The sequence below is a fragment of the Panthera uncia genome (assembly GCF_023721935.1).
Source record: "Panthera uncia isolate 11264 chromosome C1 unlocalized genomic scaffold, Puncia_PCG_1.0 HiC_scaffold_3, whole genome shotgun sequence".
Lineage (NCBI taxonomy): Eukaryota > Metazoa > Chordata > Mammalia > Carnivora > Felidae > Panthera > Panthera uncia.
In genome coordinates this window covers 57,511,418-57,531,508 of record NW_026057584.1, presented here as the reverse complement: position 1 = coordinate 57,531,508, position 20,091 = coordinate 57,511,418, and the positions used below count along the sequence as shown (strand labels likewise).

At 41.5% G+C, this 20,091-nt stretch overlaps 1 protein-coding gene across 1 annotated transcript; it reads right to left on the bottom strand.

Moving 5' to 3' along the window:
- Positions 1-15,519: 15,519 nt before the first annotated feature.
- On the bottom strand, positions 15,520-18,822 carry ATP5MC3 (ATP synthase membrane subunit c locus 3). The gene is made up of 5 exons (XM_049616021.1): positions 18,738-18,822; positions 18,443-18,551; positions 17,177-17,254; positions 16,469-16,662; positions 15,520-15,778 (listed from the first exon to the last, which is right to left on the bottom strand). The coding sequence occupies exons 2-5, from the start codon at positions 18,479-18,481 to the stop codon at positions 15,664-15,666; spliced, it is 426 nt and encodes a 141-aa protein (XP_049471978.1). The 5' UTR covers positions 18,482-18,551; positions 18,738-18,822; the 3' UTR covers positions 15,520-15,663.
- Positions 18,823-20,091: the final 1,269 nt, after the last annotated feature.

The window sequence follows — 20,091 nt, the reverse complement described above, 5'->3', positions numbered from 1 at the left end:
AGGGTTTGACGGTGTGCGGAGAAGTAAGGTGAACTCTGGAAAAGGCTGCGAGTGGCGGGAGAGAAAGCGCGATGAGTCCTCTGAGCTCCGCCACGGGGAGCCCGGTATTTTTGTCACTGTCACTTCCCGGCCCTGGGTAGGAAGGCAGGCAGAACGTTCGTTAGAGAGGCGCGCGCCTAAACCCATTTTGCTGCTACTCTGAAGTCTGAGAGAGGGTGTCTCCGTTAAGCTGGGGTTTGGAAGAGGCGGAGTTTGCCTCAAAGTATCCCCAAGGCCCAAAGCGGGAAAGCAAGATAAGTCCGTTTTGAAAGCAAGAGAAAAAAAAAGCCTGTACTTTGGATGGCGTTTGGTCGAATTTTACTAAACTATAACTGAAGCTGATTCTTCTGGCTCCTAAACTCCTGGTACAGTGTAGGATGTTAGCATATAATTATATCTAAATAACTTAGCAAAAGAAATACAGTGCCCTCCACTATATTCCCGTAAAACAGTGCACAGAATTGTTTATAAGAGAAAAATCGGGGGCGCCTGCGTGGGTCAGTCGATTAAGCGTCCGACTTCAGCTCGGGGTCATGATCTCCCGGTTGGTGAGTTTGAGCCCCGTGTCGGGCTCTGTGCTCACAGCTCAGAGCCTGGAGTCTTCTTCAGATTCTGTGAGTCTCTCTCTGCCCCTCTCCTGCTCGTGTGCGTGCTCTCTCTCTCTCTCTCTCAAAGAAAAAATAAACATTAAAAAATGTAAAAAAAAAAAAAAAAAAAAAAGAAAGAAAGAAAGAAAGAAAAAATCTTCTATGCTGTGGTGTATTCTATTTTATCAATTTTACTGAGTAGTTACCGATTTTAAATATATCAACTTTAGGGACACCTGGGTGGCTCAGTCGGTTAAGCGTCAGACTTTAGCTTAGGTCCTGATCTCACAGTTTGTGAGTTTGAGGCCCCACATGGGGCTCTCTGCTGTCAGTGCAGAGCCCGCTTTGGATCCTCTGTCTCCCTCTCTCTCTCTCCCCCTCCATCGCTAATGCTCTCCCTCTCTCTCTCTCTCTCCCCCCTCCCTCAAAAATAAATTAACATTAAAAAATAAATATATCAACTTTATTAGAAATAATTTCAAACCTTTAAAATATCAGCATCTGCTTATTAACATTTAGAGAGGACCAAAGGACACCAAATTGGAATTTGGAATATGGAATAGAAATGGCTCTCTACCCATAGTACAATCCTACCGCCCACTAGGTTGCTACAGTGACAAAGAAATGTCCGTCAAACTTTGAAAGAAGCTGTTTAAAAAAGGGTGCTGGAGGAAGACAGTTTGATTCACATGAGGGACAAAAGAGACCATATTTACTGCTCTGCAACTGACACAGATACACTCCTAAAAACACAGAAAGAAGTATAGTGCTGAAAATATTTTTTTTCAAAATTTTTTATTTGAGCAGCAGGCAAAAGTTTATTAGAGTATAAGATTAGAAAGAATAGTAGGAAAGCTCTCTTTACAGAGAGGGGACATTCGAAAGTGAATGCCCCTGAAAATATTTTTTTAATGTTGCTCTGTGATTCTCTATACAACTTAAATATTTCAGTGTCAGGTGTGGGGATATTGATTGTTCAATAAACATACACTGGCACAAGTTGAAAAGTATGATGAGGGGCTCCTGCAAAAAAACTTGCATCAACTTTTTAAAAACCAGTTGTTTTTCAGTGCCTTGTTTTTTCATCTATTACGTGATTTCTAGTCTACAACAAATTATGAATAAAGCTTTGTGTTAATATAAAATGTACTCTCAAACATCCAAACCAAAGTGAAACCGAAATTATTGGAAAATTGTGCAGTATTGTATTTGAAAGTTACACTTGCAGTTCAATAATGGTATGTGACATAAAAATGAAATCCTGATGGCACTGAACATTTTAACGGGTTTCTTTCTGGCCTATGGACATATATGTGAGCCAACTCACTCTTCTTTTGAAACTCATTTCATTATTCAAGAGACCAGAAAGAAGCCACTGTTTACCTTCTCAAGTTAAAATGAAAGTACTATTCCTATCTAATAACAGTCACATTGTCCTAGTGTTAATGTAGTGTAGCACTAGTCACATCAGTTAAACCTCAGCAGCTCAGACTACTGAACACGAATATGATGATGGACAAAATGTGCAATTGACAAATGGCAAATTGTTAGGTCAAGTATATATTCACTACAATGGTGCTTCTCTCCATCTCTCAAAATGGCTAATAATGTCTAATGTGAGAAAAAGAACTATAAATGTTATGACATTTCAAAAGAACTTTGCGTCAATTAGAGTAGCGTTTTAAAAACAATTATTTCCATTCACTTATATCAAAAATTCGAAATTCTTTTCTCTGGCTTTGATTCATTTTCAATTGGCAGTAGGTTTGGTTTTAAATCTCTCCTCCTCATCCAGTCTGTTGTCAAGTAATTATCTACGTAATGCACTAGAGGAACATGTTCATTTAAAACTTTTTTTTAATGTTAAATTTTTTGAGAGAGACAGAGCACGAGCGGGGGAGGGGAAGAGAGAGGGAGACACAGAATCCGAAGTAGGCTCCAGACTCTGAGCTGTCAGCACAGAGCCTGACATGGGGCTCGAACCCACGAACTGTGAGATCATGACCAGAGCTGAAGTCGGACGCTCAACCCCTGAGCCACCCAGGCGCCCTATGGAACATGTTATTTTAAAGAAAGTCTTTCAGGAGTCCTCATAGACAAGAGAAGAATATTTAGTAATACAAATAGTACTCTGTTGGAGAATGCAGTTTTAGCTACTTTTCTTTTTTAAAAAAGTAAACTTAAGGTGCGAAAAAATAAAGCAGCTCACAGGAAGAAAGCAGGTGGAAAAGATGCAAATCTGTTCCATATGCATGTTGGCAACCTTCTAGTTAGAAAGTGTCTTACTTTAATCTACATATTTGTAGCTCCACCACATTTCATGTAATATAGCTATTCTACAAATGAAAAAAAACATTCAGCTTAGACAAAACGAATGTAGTTATGACTTTTAATTCTGATCCCGTGAACTTGGAAGTCTCACTATATCTTAATAAAATGCTTTGCTTTTCAGTTCTTTTTCTCATTGTCATTCCTCAAGCTCCCCTGACAGCCCTAAAATTCTCTACAATCTTCTCTTTTGCAAACGCAGGAAGTCTGTTCTGGACCCCTTCTTCACCTGGCTTATCATTCCAAACATGCATCTACCCAACTTACTCCTAAGAGAGTTGGTAAGGACCTGGTAAACCTCCTTTAAGAACCCAGCATGACTTCTGAGTAAAATTGGTATCCCTTAGATACAAGAGGCTATTTGAAGAAAACTACTTCTATTGTAGAAATGCCCATTATTAAATACTGCAAGAAATAATGGGGGCCTCTCAATGCTCTCAAAACCTTCCAATGCCCAGAATGTGGTATTTCTGCCTTGTTCAGAAGACGTGGTTGTTAATCCATTAATCTGTTGTTATTCTTAAAAAGTCAACTAAAACCCTGCTCGAGTAGTATATAAATATACTAACATAGAAGTATACAGATCTGTATATATGAAAAATAAGGTGAAAAGGAAGATTCAATTCATAAGGACATAGTTACTGTTTGTAGCTAAACAAAACATAGCATATTCCAGGACGTCCCTTATGTCTGTCTTGAACTCAGAGAAAAAGCCTCTGTGTTTTCACAGGTATCCTCAAGATATAGCCCAGTACAGAAAGATGAGACGAGGACACCGTGACCCTAGACATTTTGGTTGATTCTTTTGGTAGCTTCTATCTCCAGACGGATCTTCTTTCCCTCCCTCTGACAACCCAGGGCTTTCCTGCACATCCTCGAAATTGCCTATGCTACAGTTAACCTTTCAGCATCTGTTCTCATAATGGAAATATCCATTCAGAACATTTCAAGTACAAGGTGGGGGGGGGTCATTGTCCACTTCCCACCCTCAATGTCTCACAAGAATTTGTAATTAATTGTGTGTGGCATTGTGAAGAAAAAAAAATTAGAGGGCTGTCTTTATCTTCAAATCATACTTTAGCTTATGCCAGCCTCAGTGATATCAGCCCAAAGACAGAGAATGGAATTTAAGGCCCTTGTTTCCATCCTTCATATCAATGCCTCCTTCCACCTCTCTTCTCATCCCACTCACTAGAAAGAGGACTTGTCTGGGAATGCAAGCTGGTGCAGCCACTCTGGAAAACAGTATGGAAGTTCCTCAAAAAACTAAAAATAGAACTACCCTACGACCCAGCAATTGCACTACTAGGCATTTATCCAAGGGATACAGGTGTGCTGTTTCGAAAGGACACATGCACCCCCATGTTTAGAGCAGCACTATCAACAATAGCCAAAGTATGGAAAGAGCCCAAATGTCCATCGGATGAATGGATAAAGAAGATGTGGTCTATATATACAATGGAGTATTACTCGGCAATCAAAAAGGATGAAATCTTGCCATTTGCAACTACGTGGATGGAACTGGAGGGGATTATGCTAAGTGAAATTAGAGAAAGACAAATATCATATGACTTCATTCATATGAGGACTTTAAGAGACAAAACAGATGAACATAAGGGAAAGGAAACAAAAATAATATAAAAACAGGGAGGGGGACAAAACATAAGAGACTCAAATGTGGAGAACACACTGAGGGTTATGGGAGGGATTGTGGGAGGGGGGATGGGCTAAATGGGTAAGGGGCACTAAGGAATCTACTCCTGAAATCATTGTTGCACTATATGCTAATTTGGATGCAAATTTAAAAATAAATAAATAAAATTAAGTAGAAAAAGAAAAGAAAAGAAAGAGGGCTTGTCATCGTTATATTCAGCTTTCTACACACTATTAAGTTACCAATGCAGGTAGATAGAACCACTCCTAGGATAAAGATTTTTGTCTGTCATTCCAGTGTCTACCCTTGATGACTCGCCATAACTAGTCTGTCACCCTGAGGCCCACCTAGTACCAAAGCTATGAATTCCTTATGCCAGAGACCAGAAAGTCTTGGTCATATGGACCCTCCTAGGCCCTTAGATTAATACTTTGCTCTTTTCAGTTGCATTCTCACCTTGGACACAGCCTCTTAGGGTAACTATCAACCTAATGCTCTGTTTCTATACTTTATTACCCATAAAGCATCAATATTTATTGAGCATGAACATGCCAGACACTGTTCCTGGCCCTGCTGCTACAACTGTCAACAAGACAAAGCCCCTTAGGGAGATTTTCATGGGGGAGGGGAGTCGCGGCACATACATAAACCGTGTGACCATTTAAAGAGTAGTAAGTGCTGTGGAGAAAATAAGGCAGGAATGTGATAACGTGCAGTATTATAAGCTTATTCTTTTTGTACAACTCCTGGGGTCTTGAGAGCTAAAGACGTTTTGGATATCTCTAGAGAGGTAGGTAAATACTTTGAACTGTCCTTTAGATAGAGGAAGTCTTGAGGGAATCATACTGAGCTGTCCAGCATCTGAGACACTCAGCCAAACTACATTAACCCTTGGACAAAGCAAACTCTGGGACTCTCATGTAAGAGGAGCAGATCCTGGAATCTCCACGGCTGGGAAATGCTGACTAAATGCTTTTGTTGAAAAGTAGCCACTGCCAACAACCATGGGTCCTCTTAGGAGTCTCTGCCAAGATCAGCAGTAGGATGCTAGCTCATGCTAATAGGAGAACAATCAAAAGCCCTTGGATTTACGAGTCCCCATTGATCTTAGGTCAATTCTTTTCAGTATTTAAGCTCCCTTGAAAAAAGAAGCTCTAAGTTACTAAACATCTAGGAGGAGATAGATTACTTGCATCATTTGAGAAAGCAGTGCAGATTCTTACTAGGAACATGGGCCGATTTTTAGAGATTATAAATAGATTGATAGCTAAAGGGAAGTGACCTAGGGATACAGGGTTACCTTCAACTTACAAAACTGACATTTCTATAAAGTTGTAAGTGAAAGGTCATATTGGAGCCTGTTTTCTCACGGACAGACCAGTCAGGGAGATTCAGTACCCTTCACTCCATAACAACATGTTAACATAAATAACATTTTTTTGAAAAAGAACTATACTTAAAAAAAAAAAAAAAGAAAAGAAAAGTAACTATAGTTTCCAAAGCAAAAATAGAAGAATGGCATTGTTTTCATTTTTGTAAATAATTAAGTCACACAATCTACTTCTGTATTTGATCTGTTGCAATATGTTGTTTTGGTTGAAGTGTTTAATGACAATCTAGCCTCACGTAGCCGTGCAAGCGGCAAAGGGAAGACCTTGTGAAACCCCTGAAAGAAAGGTTCTAGGGGCCCTCATTAGTTTTCAGACCACACTTTGAGAATCACTGGTGTACATTCCAGGAAGAAAGGGGTGTGAGGGGGAACTACCCAATTAATGAGTTGACAACTTTTTGAAAGATAAGGAGTCTGAGCTAAGGCATATGGGGGACTGCAGTATTCTAGACCAGTACTCTCAAAGCTTAATGTATATACAAATCACCTGGGATCTTGTTAAAATTCAGATTCTGGTTTAGAAGATCTGGTGTGAAGCTCCAGAACCTATATCTCCGACAAGCTCCCAAGTGATGCTAACACTGCTGACCCCTGGACCTCACTTTGAGCAGCAGTGCTGTATATATCGTGATATACACATCACCAGAAAGCCTTTAACAAAATGCGCTGCTGAGCTTGTGTATATGTGTGGTGAAGGAGGAGGGTAGGATAAGGGTGGGTGGAGGGAAAAGAGGAGTATAAACAAAGCCATGTTATCTACTTTCCAAAAAATCTGTAAAAACGATGATATTGCTTATAAATCCTATACTATCACAAGTTTCGACTGCTACGTATCAGCTATCTCTACATCAAAGCAAGCTAAGGCATAATGTTGCTATTGGCAGAGACAGTCTAACTGCTTTGTCTGTTGAGGCAGAGGAGGATGGTACTGGATCTGAAAAAAATAATAATTTTTGGCCATAGTAATGTAAAGTATTGGGCAAGTAATTGACGGACGATGTATTGAGGTCTTAAGTCCAGAATATTATCAACAGAATAATACCATGAAATTACTAAATTAATATATGCTCGGCATGTAGAAAATTCAACAACTCATAATTTCGTGTGTAGAAATCACATATTTTAAAAGCCTTTGCAGAGGATAGTACTGAAACAACACATATCATCCTCTCCCAAACATTTAACACCCAAACCTACCCACATTGGCTAAAAGTGCCAAATAGAATTTGAAACTTACCAGGGCGCCTGGGTGGCTCAGTCGGTTAAGCGTCCGACTTCGGCTCAGGTCACCATCTCACGGTCCGTGGGTTCGAACCCCGCGTCGGGCTCTGGGCTGATGATGGCCCAGAGCCTGGAGCCTGCTTCCGATTCTGTGTCTCCCTCTCTCTCTGACCCTCCCCCATTCATGCTCTGTCTCTCTCTGTCTCAAAAATAAATAAACGTTAAAAAAAAAAATTAAAAAAAAAAACTTACCGAAGAACTATGAATATATATATATATATATATATATACATTCTCAAATCATATTTCTCACTTATCTACAATCCTTCCTTAAACTTCAGTGACATTCATTTTTTTTTAAGTTTATTTTTATTTATTTTGAGAGAGAGATAGAGAGCAAGCCAGGAAGTGGCAGAGAGAGAGAGAGAGAGAGAGAGACAGAATCCCAGGAAGGCTCCGCACTGTCAGCACAGAGCCCAGTGCGGGGCTTGAACCCACAAACCATGAGATCATGACCTGAGCTGAGGGCAGACGCTTAATGGACTGAGCCACCCAGGCATCCGGGCATTCATTTCTACCTAACTTTAGCTCCTCAGCAAATTTTTTTTTCATTCGTTGGACCTACTTACCTTCAAGAGCTTGCACTCTGAAGTTCTTTAAATTTCTTGTCTATTTGTTGGCTCTTACTGAAATGGATCTTCCGCTGTTTTGTACCCTCTGGGCCCTTGACTGTTCTAGCGCTGTTTTATTTACATAAAATACATATAACAAAATTTACCATCGTAACCATTTTCAGTTTATGTTTCAGTGATATTAAATACATTCCTAATGTTGTGCAACCAGCATTATCATCCATGCCCATAGCTCTTCATTTTGTGAAACTGAAACTCCATACCTGTTAAACTGGAACCCCTCCCCTTTCTCCTTCCCCCAGCCCCTAGCAACCACCATTCTACCTTCTGTCTCAATGATTTTGACTACTCTAACTACCTAAGTGGAATCATACAGTATTTTGTCTTTTTGTGACAGGTTTAGTTCACTTAGTATGATGCCCTCACGGTTTATCGACATTGTAGCCTGTGTCAGAATTTCTCTCCTTTTAAGGCTAAAAAATATTCCATTGTATGCATATACCACATTTTGCTTATCCAGTCATCCATTGATGGACACTTGGGTTGCTGCCATATTTAGCTATTGCGAATAATGCTGCTATGAACATGTGTGCAAATATCTCTGCAAAACCTTGCTTTCAGTTCTTTGGGGTACATACCCATAAGCGGAATTGTTGGATCTCATGGTAATTCTACTGGTAACATTTTGAGGAACTACCATACTGTTTTCCACAGCAGCTGCACCATTTTACCTTCCTCCCAACAGTGCACAAGAGTTCCAATTTCCCCACATCCTTGCCAATGCCTGTTTCTTGTTTTGTTTTCAGAGTAGCCATACTATAGGTTGTGAGATGGTATCTCACTGTAGCTTTGATTTGCATTTCCCTTATTATTAGTAATGGTGAGCATCTTTTCGTGTACTGGTCAATGGGGGGCAGAGTTAAGATGGCAGAGAAGTAGGGGGACTGGGATTTTCCTCCTCCCTCAGATACAGCTGTGTTGAGGCCAGCTTACTTGCAACACCCAGGAAATCGATCTGTGGAGTGGCACAAAGATCTCCACAGTTGGAGGGAGACAGCATGGTGGTATCGAGGTGTGTGTATGTGAATTGGGGGAGAAAAAAACGGTGTAGGCACAGAGGGGAGGGAACCCCTTCAATGGAAAGACAAAAGGGTGAGAAAGGGAGAGAAAGGCTGTGAAATTGCCCTATTGAGTTAGCTCAAGAGGCAAACCTCTCCAGACCACGGACTGGGGAACGAGAAATAGGGAGGGTGCCAGTTTCTATTTTGCAAACAGCCTTAGGAGCTGAAACTCGGAGGTTTCAAAAGTGCGCGACTTTCTCCGGAGGGAAGGCCACTCTGTGCGCGTGTGCTGGCTGGCAGGGGAAGGAGCCGCTCAGCGCATGGTAGCGATCTCAGGGGTGTCCTAGGAGAGAGCAGTCTCCTCCGAGTACTGTGAGCCCCTGCATGTGCCAGCCAAAGAAAGCCCTTTTATCAGCAGAGCTGAGTGACGCTGCACCACGAAAGGGTCCACTCGGTGCAGGGTCCTTTAAGACTTTGGGTTTTGAATCCCAGCCGAGCACCTAGGAGGCGGGGGAGAACTGGGGAGCAGGGCTAGCCGGCCACCCATGCTACTCTGTGAGGGCTGAGGGCTGCCTGAACAGTGTGGTTTGAGACACCCGGTCAGGGGAGGAGAGATCGGGGTGTCGCCATTCTTCTCCCCAACACCAGCATGATGGGACTGGGAGAGCAACACAGCGGCCCCCCGGGGAAAGTGGGACGCTCTTACACCTGAGCCCTCCCCTCCGTGTGCGTGGCAACTGCTTATCTACTGGAGCTGACTGACCCGATACAGCCTGCCTCTCTCCTCCAGGCCAGCACAGCCACTGGTCCCAGGCACCAACAGACGAACTGTTAATTTTTTGTTTTTCTTTGTCTTTGTCTTCTTTTTCTTTCTGCCCTCTCATTTTTTTTCTTTTGGAACCAGGCTTATAGTTTCTGATTTGTTTTTGGCCAATTCTTATTTTATATTTACATCTATCTATATCTACATACCTCTCTATAGTATATATAGATGTAGGTCTATAGATATAAAATAGATATAGAAATGTATCTATATATAATTTTTTGTTTGCTTGTTTGATCAGGCGTTTTTACTCTCTTCTTTTTACACTTTTTTCTATCTCTTCTTTATTTTCCTTTCTCTTTCTCTGGATTTAGCCTTATAGTTTTTTTTTTTTTTTTTTAATTTTTTATTCTGGTTGGTCTTCTTTTCTCCCCTTTCGTTTTTCTCTTTTATGGGATCAGGCTCCTCCCCTCCTTTTTTCCTTTTTTTCCAGGGTTACTTCAACGAACAAATCAAAGCACACCTGGCTGAAGGTCCAAACACTCACTACTACAAGCAAGAAGGAGCTTTGCAGAGGACTGACCAGTGAGATAGAACAGCCAAAACACAACAACAGACTGTCTGCAACATACACCAAGAACGCTTCCTGAAGCACCAGGCCCTGGACAGTATATGACCCCTTTTTAATATAGTAGTTCTTGCAGGTGCAGGAATATAACAAGCTATTAAAATACACGTAAGACAGAAAGTTACCCAAAATGACAACATGGAAGAATTCTCCTCAAAAGAAAATTTGGGAAGAAATGACAGCCAGAAAATTGTTCAAAACAGATATAAGCAATATATAAGAACAAGAATTTAGAATAACAGTCATAAGACTAATAGCTGGGCTTGAAAACAACATAGAAGACAGCAGAGAAGCTTTTGCTGCAGAGATCAAAGATCTAAGAACTAGTCGTGATGAATTACGAATGTACAAATGAGATGCAAAATAAACTACATACAGTGACAGCAAGGATGGAAGAAGCAGAGGAGGGAATAGGTGAAATAGAAGATAAAATAGGTGGAAAATGATGACTCTGACAACAAAGAGGGAAAGGAAATTACTAGATCACAAGGGGGAGAATTAAGAGAGCTGAGTGATTCCATGAAACATAACAATATCCATATTAGAGGAGTTCCAGAAGAAGAGTGAGAGAAAGGGACAGAAGGTTTATTTGAACAAATTATAGCTGAGAACTTCCCTAATCTGGGGAAGGAAGCAGACATCCAAGTCCAGAAGGCACAGAGAACTCCCTTCAAAATCAACAAAAACAGGTTAACACCATGACATATCAGTGAAACTGGCAAAATACAAAGATAAAGAGAATTCTGAAAGCAGCTAGGGACAGATGGTCCTTAACCTGTAAGGGTAGACACATAAGGGTAGTAACAGATCTGCCCACTGAAACTAGGCAGGCCAGAAGGGAGTGGCAGGAAATGTTCAATGTGCTGAATAGGAAAAATATGCAGCCAAGAATCCTTTATCCAGCAAGGCTGTCATTCAGAATAGAAGGAGAGATAAAGGCTTTCCTAGACAAACAAAAACTAAAGGAGTTCATGATCACTAAACCAGCCCTGCATGACTACAAAGCAAAGACTACAAAGGACCAGAGACATGGCCACAGACATGGAAATCTACAGATAACACAATGGCACTAAATCCGTATCTTTCAACAATCATTCTGAATGTAAATGGATTAAATGCCTCAATCAAGACATAGGGTATCAGAATGGATAAAAAAAAAAACAAACCCATGATCCATCTATGTGCTGCCTACAAGAGACTCATTTTAGACCCGAGGACAACGTGCAGATTGAAAATGAGGAGATAGGAGAACCATCTATCATGCTAACGGATGTCAAAAGAAAGCTGGAGTACCCATACTTACATGAGACAAACTAGATTTTATTTTAAATGTTTATTTATTTCTGAAGGAGAGACAGAGAAACAGAGCATGAGCAGGGCAGGAGCAGAGAGACAGGGAAACACAGAATCCAAAGCAGGCTTCAGGCTCTGAGCAGTCAGCATAGAGCCTGATGCAGGGCTCAAACCCACGAACTGTGAGATCATGACCGGCGCCGAAGTCCGCTACTTATCCAACTGAGCCAGCCACCCAGGCACCCCAGACAAACTAGATTTTAAAATAAAGACTGTAACAAGAGATGAAGAAGGGCATTATATCATAATTAAGGGGTCTATCCATCAAGAAGAGCTAACAATTGTAAATGTTTATGCCCCAATGTGGGAGTATCCAACATATAAATCAATTAGTCACAAACATAAACAAACTTATTGATAATACCATAATTGTAGTGACTTTAATACTCCACTTAACAACAATGGACAGATCATCTAGGCAGAAAAATCAGTAAGGAAACAATGGCTCTAAAGGACACTGATATTGGACCACATGGACTTAACAGATATAGTCAGAACTTTTCATCCTAAAGCAGAATATACATTCTTCTTGAATGCACATGGAACAGTCTCCAAAACAGATCACATACTAGGTCACAAAACAGCCCTCAACAAATACAGAAAGATTGAGATCATACCATGCATATTTTCAGATCACACAACCATGTACTGGTTACCCATCTGAATATCTTCCTCAGGGATATGGCTATTTAAGTCCTTTGAACATTTTAAAATTGTGTTGTGTTTTTATTGAGTTTTAGGACTTCTCTATATATTGTGGATATTTTTAAGCCCTTATCAAATACAGGATTTGCAAATGTTTTCACCCATTTTTGTATGATGTCTTTTTACTCTGTTGACTGTGTCTTTTACTGCACAAAATTTAAAATTTTCATCTTAAATTTATCTAATTTTGTTATTTTATTGCCTTTCTTTGGTGTCATATCCAAGAAACTATTGCCAAATCCAGTGTCCTGAAGCTTTTGCCTATTCTTCATTTTTGGAAAGTGTTTGTTTATTTAGAGAGTGAGCTCGTGTGCTTGTGCACGTGAACACAAGTGGGGGAAGGGCAGAGAGAGAGGGAGACAGAGAATCCCAAGCAGCCTCCTGCTGTCAGTGCAGAGCCCAAGGAGGAGCTCAATCTCAGGAACCATGAGATCATGACCTGGGCCGAAATCAAGAGTCAGATGCTTAACTGACTGAGCCACCCAGGCACCCTGCCTTGTTTTCTTCTGAGAGCTTTGTAATTTTAGGTCTTGTATTTAAGTCTTTGATCCATTTTGAGTTAATTTTTGTATATGTTGTTAGATGGGGGTCCAACTTAATTCTTTTGCATGTGGATATCCAGTTTCTGAGGTCCCCATTTGTTGAAAAGTCTATCATTTCCCCCATTGAATGGTCTTGGCACTCTTACCAAAATTGGGACTTATTGGACTATATACGCAAGGATTCATTTCTGGGCTGTCTATCCAATTGGTCTACTCTTTCCTTATGCTATTAACACTCTTGATTATTGCAGCTTTGTGCTGTTTCAGTATAAGGAAGTTCATATATCACTTTTTAAACTTACTCTACCTCTTCCTTTAGTTCTTTCATCATCTCTGAGATGGTTGTTTTAAAGTCTTCATCTAGATATCTGCTATCAGGTCTTTTTCAGGGACAGTCTATTTTCCCTTTGAACGGGCGCTACTTTCCTGTTTTTAGAATGCCTTGTGATTTTTTTGTTGCAAACTAGATATCTGAATAATGTGGTATCTCTGGCAGATTATCCTTCTTTCCTAGGGTTTAATTGTTGTAAATGATCTCTGTGCAAGGATTAGCCTGATGTGTAAACTTACTGTTTTCTCAGGTCTTTTCTGAGCCTGTGCCTTTTCTTGGACACGAGTGATCACTTTCAACTTTTCCCTGCATATGCAGTTGTTTTTGAATGTCTTAGTCTTTAGTATCTGGCTCCCAAAAGGGGAAAGAGAAAAAAGGGTGGAAATGAATACCAGCTCTTTAAATCCCCTGAAGTCACTTCAGTTGGGAGTGGAGAAGGGCTTGTAACAATTAAGAGAGGTACAGCAACAATGGCCACCTTCGTCTTTATCTGTACCTCTGTAATCAGAAGTAGCAATCTGTGATAAAAGCATTGATGACCAGTATTTGGAGGGCAGGGTTCATTTTGCTTACCCTGGCTCCTGTAAGCCGTGTGTAAGCTGCTCCAGGAAGATGTACATAGTGGCCTGCCCTGGGGCTGGGGCTGAGGGTTGGCAGCTGCTACTCTATGAAGACCTGAAATTGAAATTAACCCCAATTTACAGTCCAAGCCTTCCTTTGGAAGTTGCAAGCCTTTAATAGACCAGAGTTCCAAGACAGTTCTAGTAGATAGGACAGTGCAATTGCTGTGTAGGTGGTGAAGATTCTTGGTGCTTCCTACTCCATCTTTCCAGAATCCCCTTGACCAGCCTCTTTTATTCCAACTTGTCACTATTGTGACTCTACTCATTCCTTACCCAGTTTGAAGCTCACAGGTCAGCCTGTTGAACAATGTGCTGGCTTGCTGTTGCTTAGAGCCCCTTTGACCTGTCATTTCTTCTTGTCAATAACCAGACTTGAATAATCCTCACTGCTCTTTATGAGTTTATGTTAACAAACTTTCCAATATTACTGGGTAGTCATATAGTAAGGTTAACGAGGCTCATTACCAACTCAGGTTACTATCGGGAGCTGGGTTCTTACTGCTGCTCTGTGCTGCTTTTATTCATATCTACTCCATACCAAACACCATTCCTTTCTTCTTTTCAAGCCCACAAGGCTATCTGTAAAATTATACTTCCATTTTTTGCTTTAAATTCTATAACAAAACAGTTTCTCCCAAATCAGCTTTTCCTTTGTCATCCCTTACAAAAAAAAAAAAAAAAAAAGGAAGAAAGAAAAAAAAAATCAAAGCATGGGCTTTGGAATCAAGGAAGGTCTGAATCTGGACCCTGACATTGCCACTTAATGGCTATGTGATTTGGGGAATTAACCCCTCTGGGCTTTTTTTTCTCTTCATCTTTCCTCCCTAATTATGGAAGATTGTCATCGAGGACTAAATTACCTAAGATACATTAAGTTCCTAGGACAGGGAGTGGCACTTGTGTGATGCACATACCCTTGTCCTTCTACAACTGGTTCCCAAGATCTAGACATCAAATCTTACAGGTACAATTTCTATATTCTTCTTTAACATACTCCATGTAGTATTAGAAACAAACTACTGTTGAATCAACTAGCATCCCCAAATTCTAGTGATAACCAATGCTTTAGCAACTTTTGGCTTTAAAAATATAGCCAATTCAGCTTACTTTTTGGTATTTGGTTTTTAACGAGAGCCTTGTTCAAGTAAGAAACTAGATGCTAATTAGATTTTCTTCTTAGAAACTCTACTTTGTTATAGGACACTTAATTGCTAAATGTGAGACGTAACTGAAAAGCAACCCCTCCCCCCAGTTTAACAAGACTTCAATTCCTAAAAAGCTGACATTTATTTTTAGATCCAGCTGTGTAATACTAGCCAAGTTAGTCTTGGAAGGTAATTCTGCTCCTAGGTATTGCTAGACCCTACAACTCATGTTAGCTCTTAAAAACACAAAACCATCTCAAGCAATTAACTATTTTGGTTTAATTTATCATGTTTCATAGAAGCTGAAAACACATATTTCTCCTTTATATGGATAACCAAAAGCCCTACAAATTACAATATGCAGAATACTATCTATATAAGAGAATTTTCATGAAATTGGATCTTTTTCATCATGGGCCAACAGCCGTAGTTTCCTCTGACTTATACAGCATCTATCTGAATGCATATTCTTCTTTATGATGATCTAAATTTAGGTAAGTACAAATCACAGCAAAAATTAAAGTTTTTACCTTTAATGAAATGACCTTGGAAATAACGTACATTTCCATGACACCAACACTATAGTTTTCGGAGTCACAGCAAGATACACAGAATTACATCCGTAATTAATATGAATGCCAACATTTCAAGCAGTAATTTGTTACATGGCAAACAAAATCAAGAAAGCAACCATCAAACAAAAGAGACCCATAGCTTCAGACAAGGCAAATCCCAGGATAGCATATGAGAACAGCTGCTGCTTCAGCGAAGGATTTCTAAAAGAGACACAACACATATAATTGTTACTCTGAAATATTATTTGAATTTCAGAATGTTTGGTAAATGCTAAAGAATCAGATTATTACTGTGGGATCTTTGTAAACTGGGTGAGTCCTGGAAAAGTATTTGCCCAGCTCTCTTTTATTTCTGCCTTTGATATTCCTTTCTCCTCAATCCTAATCACATGGGGAAAAGGTAGGAAGCTAACTCTGTATGTCAATATACATGGTTAGTCTTCATCCATTTTAAGGGGTTCAGACATACTTGTTATCCCTGTGAAAGTATGTTCTGTACCTCTTAAGATCTAAGAGTTTAGAAATAAGGTCTTAAATAAAACGGGAAGTTGATACTTCTAAAGACTGTGCTGTTAACTATATTCCAAAAACAGCTTCACAATCAAGAGTACAGACTCTGAAGTCAGAATTAATATTTATTTTCTGACACTTACTAGCTACTTGGGCAATCAGTGTAATTTCTACGTTGCTCATCCCTCACAGGTAACCTGGAGTATATCTCCAAGGGGTGTTGTGAGAGTTAAGTGGGCTCATGCATGCAAAGCCCTCAAAATACAATGCAAGACACAGAGTTGGCCCTTAATACTAAGTACTTATTATCTGACTAGTTTTCCAAGTTTCCAACTATGTCAAGCATGCTCTTTAAGTAGCTTATTTGGTGATAGAAATTACCTGGCATAACCAATGATAAGGCTGCCAAAGACTGTTCCAATACCAGCACCAGAACCAGCCACTCCCACAGTGGCAGCACCTGCACCAATAAATTTGGCAGCAGTATCGATATCTCTGCTGACTGCACTGGTCTGAAACTCCCTTTGGATTAGGTGGGACACACCAGTCCTGGACCCATTAAATACCGTAGAGCCCTAGACAAAAGGAAATAAAGGCAAAGGTCAAATCAATAATCACAAGTAGCTATTTTAATTACTCTCCTGTAAATGGTAGCTACTTCTCTATTTTGTAACTGAGTCTGAATAAATGGAAAAATCAAGAGTTTAGAATAATTCCAAAGCTGTAGAATAGGGAGAACAATATCTATTATAAGGCTGTTGAAAATTAAGAGACAGTGTATTTGAATATGCTTTTTGGCAGGGCAGGCTTTTCAATAACTGTAGCAAGGGTAATCTTAAATACAGGCATTCAAAACTATGTATTTAAATACACAGACGGACTGGACTCCATTTCTTGGACAACTCAAGTAGGTAAGTTTTGGATACAGAAGTTCCTTTCACTGGCTTACCCTCTGCACTATTTTTTTGACAAAAGGGTGGAAAAAGACTGCTCTCAAACCATTCACAAATGAGGTTTTTCCTCCCCTTTGATTAAAACCACAGGACCTACTTGGTAGGGTTACTCAATTTCTATCACTACTGCTATTACCTCTTCAGTCCTAGTCTCTGGTCGAGATAACACTGATGCAGAAATTGGTCTGTATGCAACTCTGGATCCAGCTCGGATCTATGAATGAAAAAAATATTCCAAATATTAACAGTGGATAAGACTTCAATGACCCTTCTTGTACCAGGAGTTCTAAAAAGGCAAGCAGCAAAAATGAATCAGAGAGCTTATGACTTTTCTGTACTGTCTGGTATCTTGCTGTTGGATTATTTTCAGTCCATGAAGGTATTTTAATAGTTCTAAAGTTGCTAATTAAAGTTTAAAGTGTGGTACATAACCTATTTGTAATAATCTGAACAAAACTTCTAAGAACAATTGGTGGAAAGAAAGCATTATTTTTAGATTTTCAGTTACTGTGGTGCCACAACTCAGATCAGAAAAACAGCAATAAACATGCCACATTCTTCAGTAAACTTACGGTGCAGCAACAAGTATATCGGAGTGTTGCTAGAAAAGCTTGTCATTTAAAATAGCCCATCAGTTAATATGAGTCCCACCACTTCCAAGATATTCCTATATGTCCGTTAATTATAAAATAAAAAGGCAGTTTAAGCAATTCTGTACCAACGTACGAATCACCGGGGAAATACTCTGACCATAAGGAATGTCTCGCAGTCCAGCGTTTCTGCCCTTGACCGTCCACTAAACTAAGGTCACAGAAAATCCCTTCAGAACCAAGACTTGATTCTCTAAGACAAGTCCCCCACATCCTCACTTCACCTAAAGCCTCCAAAATGGTTATGGAAATGACAGCCAGAGGCAGGAAGAAAGACTTTCGACTCCTCCACCACCTTCCTCCGCCCACACAGGGTGAGGCAAAGTCCCTCCTTCTGCAGCAGCGAGTTTGACCTACAGATAGGCAATGGAAAACGCTAATGCGGTCAAGTAGGCCTCAGGGGCCCCCAGCATCCTTAACAGCACCCCAACCTTCGCGCCGACCCCAACCCCACAGAGTCACCGAGGAGGTGGGGGAGGGGGCCACTCCGGCACTAGCTGCAAGGAGGGTTTGACCTACAGCGAGCGAAGCGTGACAACTAGGCCGCGGCTGCGCCCCACCGCCCTACTGGTGGGGAGGAGCCGAGCGAGGTGCCCCAGGATCAGAAGGAAAGGCAGGAGAGGGCACAGAGGGTAAGAGGTGAAGGGGTGAACTGTCCCCCGAAGTTGGTGTGCCGTGCCCCATTCAACAACGTGGACGCTCCGGGCCAAGAGCTCGGCCCTCCGCGTCCCGGCCCAGCCTGGGCTACGCACCAGAGCAGGGGTGCAGGCGAGCTTGGCGCAGGCGAACATCTTACAGTCTTCGGGGCGGCGCGGCTGGAGAACGTGGGTGAATGGCGACGTGGGCTCTTCTGCTTCCCCTCTGCGGAAGTAAAGGGGCTTAAGGTCAAGTGCCCTCCAGGGCCCGTCCTTCCCACCCACGTCCCGCGGGCTCCCGAGCACGCCGTCGGCTCGGGCCCTCGTCCAGCAAGGCGCCAGCAGAATGAATGGATCCCGGCTGGACGCCGCTCCGGTCGGGCCAGGCCCGGCTGTCGCGCCCTCCGCTTACCTTCCCGGGAGGCGGCGGCGGCAACTGCGGCGGCAGAGGTCGAAGGAGCGGCGCGCGGCGCGCAGGCGCGGTCCGGCTCTTATCCGCGCCGGGGCACCCGGATGGAGAAGGCGGGGAAACGGGGCAGTAGGGAAGGCGCTCAAGGTCACTTTGTACCAACTTTATTGGCAACTAGTTGGGAAGGACAACACAGTCTCACACAGGTGGGCTGGCGGGCAGGGGTGGTGGAGGAGAAGCAGAAAGAAGAAATTGAAAATTGGTCCTGGCTGAGAGAATTGAACAGGTTGTTCCCCTTTTGATCTGAGCTGGCTGGAGGATAGCGTGACTTTTTCTTTTTTAAAAAATTTTTCTTTTAATGTTTTTATTTATTTTTGAGACAGAGAGAGGGAGCATGAGCAGGGGAGGGGGAGAGAGAGAGGGAGACACAGAATCCGAAGCAGGCTCCAGGCTCTGAGCTGTCAGCACAGAGCCCGACACGGGGCTCGAACTCACAGACCGTGAGATCATGACCTGAGCCGAAATCGGACACTCAACCGACTGAGCCACCCAGGCGCCCCGTGACTTTTTCTTTAAATTGACACCTTGTGTGAGATTTGGCCTCTTAATCAGTTCTTTCTCTTTACGGGAGGGGCCCCCTTCCCGGTCTTTCTCCTTTTTTGTGAAACTGGACTGTGTGTGCGTGGGGAAGGAGTTCAGTCACTGCTTGACCGACGAAATTAGGTCCCAGCAAAGCACATTTCTTTAAAGGAATCTGGAAAAGTATTCCAGAAGTATGGCTAATGGTTTGGGCGACAGAAGACGTGACCTAGAAATACTGGGACAAAGGAATGAGCATGTGAATAGATCAAAAAGTTATGTGACTGAGCATAAAGTTGCCTTTTGTAAAGTAAGGGAGGTCAATTTTTCTTCCAGCTCTGTGCTTGGAAAAAGTAAGGGATGTGATGTGTTTCGTGGGACTAAGGAAAGTCTGAGTATTTTCAAAACCCACCCAACTTTAACACTTGTTTTTGGTAACTTTGGACACATCATCTTCTTCGATGAATGCAGAAATGTCTCAGAAAAAAATGGCTCCTACTGAACTTCTGGTGGATCTAAAATTCCGTAAATTTTACTTAGTAGTTCTAACAAATGACTACTAGCAGTGATACAAGCTAACATAAAAGATTAAACATCTAGTATGACGAGCTGAAGGGATAGCTGGGGGCTGAAATCACACCCACTCCACCTAGAGAGTTGGCATGGGACAACATCCACCCAGAGGATCACCCTTTTTCTAGTTAGCACAAAGGTTCAGTATCATCTAGCAGCAACCCCGGGGAGAAGCCCTCAGAAGTAAAACATGAAGAATGAATAA

Bases quoted from the DNA above. Each gene is read 5' to 3' on its own strand.
- ATP5MC3 (XM_049616021.1), bottom strand. From the start codon at position 18,481: ATGTTCGCCTGCGCCAAGCTCGCCTGCACCCCTGCTCTG. The intron at 16,663-17,176 runs GTAATAGCAGTA...CCTTTTGTCTAG, and splicing joins CAGAGACTAGGACTGAAGAG to GGCTCTACGGTATTTAATGG. The intron at 15,779-16,468 runs GTAATTTCTATC...TGTCTCTTTTAG, and splicing joins CTTATCATTGGTTATGCCAG to AAATCCTTCGCTGAAGCAGC.